The sequence below is a fragment of the Elaeis guineensis genome, chromosome 6 (genome assembly GCF_000442705.2).
Source record: "Elaeis guineensis isolate ETL-2024a chromosome 6, EG11, whole genome shotgun sequence".
In the NCBI taxonomy this organism is placed as follows: Eukaryota; Viridiplantae; Streptophyta; class Magnoliopsida; order Arecales; family Arecaceae; genus Elaeis; species Elaeis guineensis.
In genome coordinates, this window is record NC_025998.2 from 9455220 (window position 1) to 9464188 (window position 8969).

At 37.6% G+C, this 8969-nt stretch overlaps 1 protein-coding gene across 2 annotated transcripts; it reads right to left on the reverse strand.

Annotated features, from left to right (window-relative positions):
• Positions 1-198: 198 nt before the first annotated feature.
• LOC105047335 (transcription initiation factor TFIID subunit 11) lies at positions 199-7955 on the reverse strand. 2 transcript variants are annotated; one of them, XM_073259097.1, is made up of 5 exons: positions 7688-7955; positions 7066-7401; positions 4826-4913; positions 1350-1449; positions 199-738 (listed from the first exon to the last, which is right to left on the reverse strand). In XM_073259097.1, the coding sequence occupies exons 2-5, from the start codon at positions 7335-7337 to the stop codon at positions 611-613; spliced, it is 588 nt and encodes a 195-aa protein (XP_073115198.1). In that variant the 5' UTR covers positions 7338-7401; positions 7688-7955; the 3' UTR covers positions 199-610. The 2 variants fall into 2 exon arrangements, with proteins under 2 accessions (XP_073115198.1, XP_010924537.1); XM_010926235.4 differs by having other exon boundaries at positions 7066-7405; positions 7688-7951.
• Positions 7956-8969: the final 1014 nt, after the last annotated feature.

Genomic DNA, 8969 nt, shown 5'->3' on the forward strand with positions numbered 1-8969 from the left:
ACAGATTTGTCGCAGTAATTCACAGTTGATGACCGAAATTTAAAACAAAGTGAGTTTTGCTAACTCATTTACCTTTAGACCCTCTTATTGGACTTGCTCAGCTTTCCACCCGCCATGAAAAATACACAACCATGCTCCTGAGATTCGAAAGACGCTTTCGCTACTTTGCAGTGAATACGTAATGATCAAAATCATGAATACTACTTAGAAACTATGCATCGCTAGCTTGCAGTCAAAGAAGAGATTAGATACATAGAAACAGGAGGAACTAAGATTTTTAGTACATAAGAGAACTGAATCATTGGCCTATCATTGCTAATGAAAACACTATGGAAGATTCATCTTAACTAGCCCACGAGCTGCGACGGATGCATCAAGAAAAGCTTCACAATTTCTGAAACAACATCCAACTAATACTCGGTCTTGCATTTTACTCCAGTGGATACGTACGAGCGGAAATCATCAAAAGTACATAAACCATGCATTTCTAAGCCAATGCCCCCAAATATGGGGCAATTCCCAAGCAGAAGCCATCATGCACAAGCAAATGTAGACCCGACATCACCACACAAAAGCCCAAGGAATCCACTGAATTACGGTCTAAACTCCCCTATCGGAAGAGCCTTGGAACTGACCGCTTCGGTATCTTCCCTTCAAGCTTCAGTCTCCTATATGCTTCTCTGATGTGACAAGGCCTGATAGGCCCACTCTCTTTTCTTTCTGTCATGACTATTCTAGCTGCAATGTTAATAGAAATTATTATTTTAAAATAAAAAAAAGTATATATCAAAAAGGTAAAAATATGAGAAAAGTACATATGCCGTATGACATGCAAAATCCAAATATGAAGTTTTGGAGGATCAACGTTTATATATATATATATATCAAATGATCTTAATAAAGAGTATATGCCACACTATTTTAAGTGTAAACAGAATTTAAAAGATAAGGCTGTACCAAAATGATGGCAAAAAGGTGCAGCAAGGTCATCTGTTTCTTAATTATGGATCTGAAATTCAAAAGAACGAAAAGATAGACTACAGCATATCAACGAGGTCAGAGTGGGTCATGAAGTGCAATTGCGTACTAAGGTCATCATGATTATTGCATGTCATTAAAAGCATAGGTAGAATTTATAAGTGAAGGGCTCATAAAGTCGTGTTGTTGACAACATGGTGCAATGAAGAAACCATGCCACATAAGATGGGCATAGAAGAAATGAGAATGCAAAGGCCGATGCAATAAAAACAAGAAATTTTTATTTAGGGGATAACATATACCACTGACCAGGAAACTCAACTAGCATGCTTGTACCAAGAGCTTAACCATTAGTAAATATTTTAACTTGCCTGTCTCCACTAGCTCTCCAATGAACATTTTTGCTATTCCTGACACCACAATTGTCATGGGTACAGAAATTTTTTGAGTTCCAGTGATGCTTGTCAATAGCTGAAATCAATCCAGAAACATATATCATCAGAAAACGAACTCATAAAACCCTGCCAGATAATTAGAGCAAACATGTAGAACTGAGGCTTCCATGATGCCTAATAGGGCTTATCAGTTAACTATAGTCTAAATTAACTCATCAGTGATCTTGTCCAACTAATGAAATGCTCCATTTGTTCCTCATATATAAAATATATATAAAAAATGGTGCTACTCCAGGTAGCGAAATTAGAATCACAAAATTTAATTGTGCAACCAACAAGCAGCAGAAAGCTATCTTCCCTTCTTCCTATAGGCTTTTACCAAGTCCCGTGAAATTTTGGGGGTCTCTGGTTGTGCATGCTTGTATTGCAGCCAATAAGGTAGCTTTCTCCACCTGCTGATTGGCCTTCTATATGGCAGGCCTCCTCTAGTGCCTACTAGAAGATTGAAACCAATTTTTAAAGGATAGCATAATACTGACAACTGATCACAAAAATCTGTTCAATCGCTCCATTAGACTGTTGAGTCCTAGCAAAGAGTTGTCCTCATAGCCAAACGGCAAACAAACCACAAGATTGAGATGGCTTGAGATGATGATGACAATGATAATGATGTTGAATGCATGAATAGAAAGTATCACCCCTTTTCTTTCACGTTGAAGATAAACATTGATCTCGCAGGCTGATTTTATTGAATCCATTGTTCTCAATCATGGACCATATTGTTCATTGACAGTTCTGCTGAATAGCCTCTGTTCCATGCAAAGACAAAGCAATTATCGTGAGCAAACAAAACCTAGAGGGAGACATCAAACTAGCTATACAGACAGGATAATGTTTCATGGAAGCATCACATCCAACTTCAGTTGTCATTCTCTACCCTCTACACGGTAATCCTTTACCTCTATACAGTAATCCACAAAAGATGAATCGGAGAACAGAGCTGCAAATTTGCCAGCATTAACTTATCTTCAGGTGTAGTGAGATCTGGGGCCCTGATCCCGTTAGTCTCCTGAGTTTGATGTATTTTCTCCGTAGTGCCTCTCATTTTTAAGGCATCAATTGCTTCAATTTGTCTGTTGCTTCAGCTTGTAACAAAATTGGAACAAAAACCTCGAAACTTAGATAAATAATATAGGTCATGTGGAGATTACTAATATACCCCATATACAAAGGGAAGCTCCAATTACTGACTCATCTAATAATAAGGATTGTAAGACAGTCGAAGGACAAGAAGAATAAAGCCCATCGTGCAAGGAGGAGATCAGGAGAAGGATCTATCCTATTTTTTGTTGAGCTAATTTCACTGCGATTACAGATGGAAGAATATCCATCTAGGAAGGGAAGCTCCAATTGCTTACTCTCCTGATAATGGGTTCTACGACACAGCTGAAGGACAAGAAGAATGAAGCCCATCACAGGAGGACATAAGGAGAAGGATCTATCCTATATTTTGTTGTGCTGTCATAATATCACTGCTGGGCCAGAGATCTGCAAGAATTAAAGATTTAACCTGTGTAAAGGAGCCAAAATGAGTACTGCACAGGGTAAGTTAATACTGAATAATTCACTAGTGTAGCTTATGTGTTTAGTGATTTTGTCAAAAAGGACACTTAAACATGGTTGGCTGTTACATAACTTTATTTATAAACATGTCCTAATTCATATTTGGAAAAGGACCAACTGGATCAAAGTCTGCGCCTCAGGCTATTCAGAAAGAGGGAGGAGGTGACCAGTGAGATGCAATGGGCAAACAAGAGAACAATCAAAGTGGAGATGGACAAAATTGTTGGAAAGAAATCCAGCAGCCACCAAGAAGTGGACATGCAAAAGAGATGATAAGTGGATACATGGATGGATGGATATACCCACAGTTCCTAATGTTTTTTGAGAATAATGTTTTCACCACTTCAATGCTGAATCCACTTTCATGCTAGCAGCTGAGTTTACACTGGCACGGGAATTCCAGTTACATCATGTGAAATTTTATTATTTGTCCAATGTCTTGAATTTTATCACTTATTGTTTATTCAGGGAATACTGAATAGTTAAAATTCAACAAACAGAACATTAACAATGGGAATCTTGAGGTGGTATTACTCAAATTCAACCTACGGTTCAGATTTAGGGGCCGTTAGGTTGCCTTTAATTGGACATGTTGCGAATTCAATTGCAGCAAATATGGCCACAATTTCAATTGGAACCTCAGCTGCAAATCCTATCGTCTCACCCTCTCACCTGCCCAACTTAAGTTACAAACTTCATATTATATAAGTTAACATATTAGACATTAATTTATTATTATTATTATTATGAATAATTATTATCATATCAAATATTTTTTATATTAATATACGTTGTATAATTTTACAAAAAGGTTAATAATTGGCCTCTTGTTGGTCAGAATATCATAGATAAAACAAATAGTTCAATGTTTCGTGAGTTTGGTAATCTTACCCAGTCATTTACAAGGTTACCATTATCTCTTTCAACATCATACAACCAAACTGTACCTTCGCAATAATCAATTATACGAACTGTTGTGAATACATTTGCAGTCGACAATTATAGGCAACTAAAAAGAAGCAGCTTTTGCAACTGCAGTTCTTATTCATGTAATTAGAATCCAGGCAACCAAACAGCTCCTTACTGACATAGGATGGTAACCATAGCTCATTAACTAAGATAGGTGATTTGTGGATCCATAAACATTATCTTGATATTCTATAGAAACCCATATATGCATTTGGTGGGCTTGTCCTAAACCAACAACCCGCCTGTGAGATTTCCCAATTCTCTTCTATATGACACAATGACCGAAGCATGGCAATGCAGTGCTTTCGAACTTCCATCACCACGGAACATAATATTCATTTGGTGAGCTTGTCCTAAACCAACAACTGGCCTATGAGATTTCCCAATTCTCTTCTATATGACACAATGACTGAAGCATGGCACTGCAGTGTTTTCAACCTTCCATCACCATGGACATACATTATGCTGTTAGTTCTGTCCAGCTGCAAAACCCATGGCTTCCCTTGCCACAAGAATTTAAAGATTTTGTCGATTGCAGGATTCCAATTTGTTGTCACACAATAATTCTTGACATATGAAAGATGATGAAATGCACTTTCTCATTCCTTTGCTTTCACAGCTCATATCTCTATGATGCAGACATGCTTCCTATTGTTCATATCTAATACATTCTCCATACAATTAACCAAGAAAGAGTTAATATTGAACATATATAGTATCAAATGTATAAATAGTTCAATTTCAAACAAATCAAAAGATATGACCTCACATGTATTCAGTTACACTTGATATAATGGGGCACATGTTTCAAGAAAACATAGTCCAAGCTAGCAAATTGGTGAGTTATATGGTAAGCATACCCTTTTCATGTTAGCTTTCTGAAAACCAGACCTCCGAAATGACTCATAACGACTCATTTGCTCCTCCGTGAAGTGGGATAGAATGGCCCTAAACAAGAAAATTGGTGTCAAGCTAACTTATAGGAAAATGCATTAAAACCAATTTAACATTAATTTCTATATTTGTATGCACATACTCATCAAAATTAATAAAAAAATAGCATAAAAAATCATCTCAAGCAAAGTGTATTTTGTAACAGTGCCTAACCACCTTTTTAAGTTATAAGCCCAGCCAACAGATGGCTGGATAAATATGGGCACTTATTTTGCATGTTTAAGATATATGTCCTCTACATCCCCACAAATAAAAAAACCACAAACAACATCGCTGTTGTTGAACCCACTGTCATGCAAGATTCCCATTAATGTTAGAGCCCAACAGAAATTAAATTAAAGATTAATCTAAGAAAGGAGTGAAAAACATTTGAGCCACCATAATGTGCAGAATTAGAAGATTCTCCACAGTGAACCATCAAGATACATAATCCATTTTGCCATGTCATTCAACAGCATAAGTCAAAATTCATTCAAACTAAATCACTTGCACCTTTTTTTTCTTTTGAATGGGCAGAATAAAATAGCCCATCTAAGCCATACTAGAAGAATCGGTCGATGACACTATTTCAAACAAAACCAAGAATAATCTACTTCATCTGTTCACCAATTACACGGTTTTATCAGCTATAAACAATCCCAGATTCAATAACTATCACTTGTATCCATGCACTTCACATTAGCCTGGAATTCGCTCCCAGCAATATGGCCATCCCTGCCCTATAATGTCACTCCCACAAGCTACAGCCAAGTTATATCCCTTCCTGGCCCCAATTTGAGTGGAATAACATAGCGAGAAAATAGGACTCCTGGAGGCAGGCTTATCAATTGAAAAATATCATGAGTCAAAGGAGTTTTAGCAGTTCTTGTTGTGATAGCATATTAGCAGCATGACCTGCAGGCTTCAATATTAATGTGCTGGCAAGTCCAACATGCCACATGAGGTTCAAATGGAAGCTTGGTCAATATTGATGGAAAGAACTTTGTGAAAGATCATTCAACTTTTAAATTTTTCTTCTATCTAAAAGGAATCATTTGTACCTTGAACAATACTAAAGAAAAGGTGAAGGGAGAGTGACACAATAAAAGAAGCATGTGCAGTGCTCAAATATTTAAAATCATGCCAAAAGCGTTCGGCAAATTATTGGTACATACTTTATCCAAAAAAGAGCCATATAATGGCAATTTATGTGGTCATATATTAAAATGAAAGTGGAAAAAAGGGCAATCTACAAACTATTCAAGGAGAATTTCATATTGGGATTCACCTCCAATTTAGACAGTGTGAATTAATACAGAGATGAGTAAAGATTCATGATGAAGGCAGCATACAACCTCCATAACTCATCGTATAGACTAACCTTTCTTTTAATAATATTAATTGTCATATATAGAAAGAAGGAACAAATTGTCATCTCGGTATCCGGATCCCATATTGGTACCATCCCATTACATCCTATTACAGTGTCAGCACGTAGTATAGCACCAGATGGTAAGGCATATTGAGCGTTCTACGATATGAGACTGTGTACCCACTCGGCACTGATGCCGGTATGGTACGATAACCATTGATATGGCAAACCTTGCATGTATATCTCCAAGCATGTATTTGTAGGTATATTCAATTACATGTAAAACTTATGAATAACAAATGTGCACAAGTTATTATGTAGGAGTGTTGCTCAAAGAAGGGAAAAATGGACTTCACTAATTTATTACATTCTGATGTCCACTTCAATATTTACACATCAAGGGTTTAAGACCTAGTCCATCCTTGCTCTCCCAAATAGGATCATAGAGAGACTAGGTCTTGGGATGATGGTGGGATCCTAGGTCTCTCTATATTAGGTCATACAAGCCTATCCCAAGTCATACCAGTCAGGATCATTTGGTTCAATAAAAAAACCAAGTCGATCACTACCATGGTTCACCATATTGACTCGTACCCCTATCGGGCATACCATACCATACCCGTATGATACTGAGGTTTCATGAGCTAAACTAGGTGGAACAATTGATTCTACCTAGTTTCATATTGCGCTGATGAAAAATAGAAAGAAATCGATTAATACCCATCTAATATCATTCAAAAGAGCATCGAAACGGTAAGAAAGAAAGATTCTTTGAATATAGAGCGCGGAACTCACTGCATCTTCGCCAGTTTATTCGGGTCGCCATCAGAGGGAAGCTTGCTGAGCTCCTCCATGTTCTCCTCCTCCTCCTCATCTTCTTCCTTCCCCCTCTCCCCACTGGCAGGGGCAGACGAAGGTGCCGATGCAGCGGGCTGCGACCGCGCTTCGACCTCCTCCTCGTCGCCGTCGACCGCGACCGATGCGCCGGCGGTGTCCTCCTCCGGCGGGATCGGCGATTCCGGAGGTGATTCTTGCTCCTCGACGGCCGCCTCGAAGGGATCCTTCATCTCTTGCCCGAACCAAAACCCTTGGGTTCCGTCGGTTTCTTTCTCCTTTGCTTCCCCTTGTTCTCTGACTGGCGAAGAAATGATTTATTTATAGTTCATCATGCTTTCATGCTTTCAGACACAAATGCCTAGTGCTTGAGCACATGAAAAATTTTAGGAAAAAATCTCCATCCATCGTCTAAACTTCCTTATTCCGCCCCTATTCCTATTGAGACTTCTGAGAACGGATGAACTTCCCTATGCGACCGCTCCGAGCCTCCCACCAGATTGAGACTCCATAGAGAAAAAACCAAGACAAAACATAGGAAAAATCAACGAAAACAAACGAAGGATGAAAAAAGTAAAAGCACCTGAGGGAGATCGGATGGGAAGGCCAACGCCGGTGACGATGGGGAGGAAGGCGACGGCGTAGACCGGTGGGAGGTAGTGGCCAGGAGAGCAGGGAGGCAGGTGAAGGGGGAAGGCCGACGCCGATGATGATGAAGAGGAAGGCGACGGCGGAGACCGGCGGGTGGTGGCGGAGGAGGTGGGCGTCCTAGGGCTCCGGAAGGGTTGGTCCAAAAAAAAACGCTGCCAAGTGCGTGAAAAAAAAAAAAAAACTCGTGAGAGTCTAGAGCTCGGCGCGCCGAGAGAGCTCTGGACTCTGCTTTAATGTGTCGCATATGATGTATAAAACGTGAAGCCGGCAGAAACGAAGTCGGCGCCCGGCCGCCACTTCATGTGCAACTAGTGTGCGAAAACAAAGGATAGGATATACAAATCCAAAATCAATTTTATCGATCACAATCTACCTCTCTTAAAATATAATAGATTCAAATTCAAAAGGTTTGCATCATTAAATCATTGGTAAGATATGGTATTATATTTTTTAAAATTTTTGTTTCTGCACCAATTTGATGATTAAGTTAGGGTCCAAATATATTTTCTATTTTTACATATAATTTATTTTCAATAATTTAGATTGTTAATTTAAATAATCTATTATTATTTTTCGATTATTATTTTTCAATTATTATTTAAAATTATTATAAAGTATGTAACATGACTTTATAGTTGTACTAGTTTTTCATTGAACCATTACAACCTGTAATAGTTTAATGTAATAATATTATATATATATATATATATATATATTATATATATATATATATATATATATATATAATGATTATATAACAAACAAAGAGATAGTTAATAAAATATTTGATGATTAAATTATAGATTTTTACATATTATTTTTTTTAATTTTCTTCAATATCTCACCGTCACTATCTTTGTCTTTAAATTTAGAGTTTTTGATTTTTTTAAAAAATTATGTAATTTATGCTTAAAGAATCATATTAGTTATGTAAGTTATGCACGTGCATTCATGTATTATTCATCTCGAAAAAAATCTCTATCCATCATCTAAACTTTCCTACGACACATCCCATTCGATTAAGATTCTTGAGATGAGAGCGGATCTAAACTTTACTATTTAGCTACTTGGAGCCTTCAATCCTATTGAGACAATTAAATTGCAAGACCTTTTCCCGCAAAGATTGATCAATTTTTTTCTTTTTCTTTTCATTTCTTTCTCTTTTTTCAAGATCTGTAGGAAGCAAAGCCCCTAAAGAAGATCGAAGGGGAAGG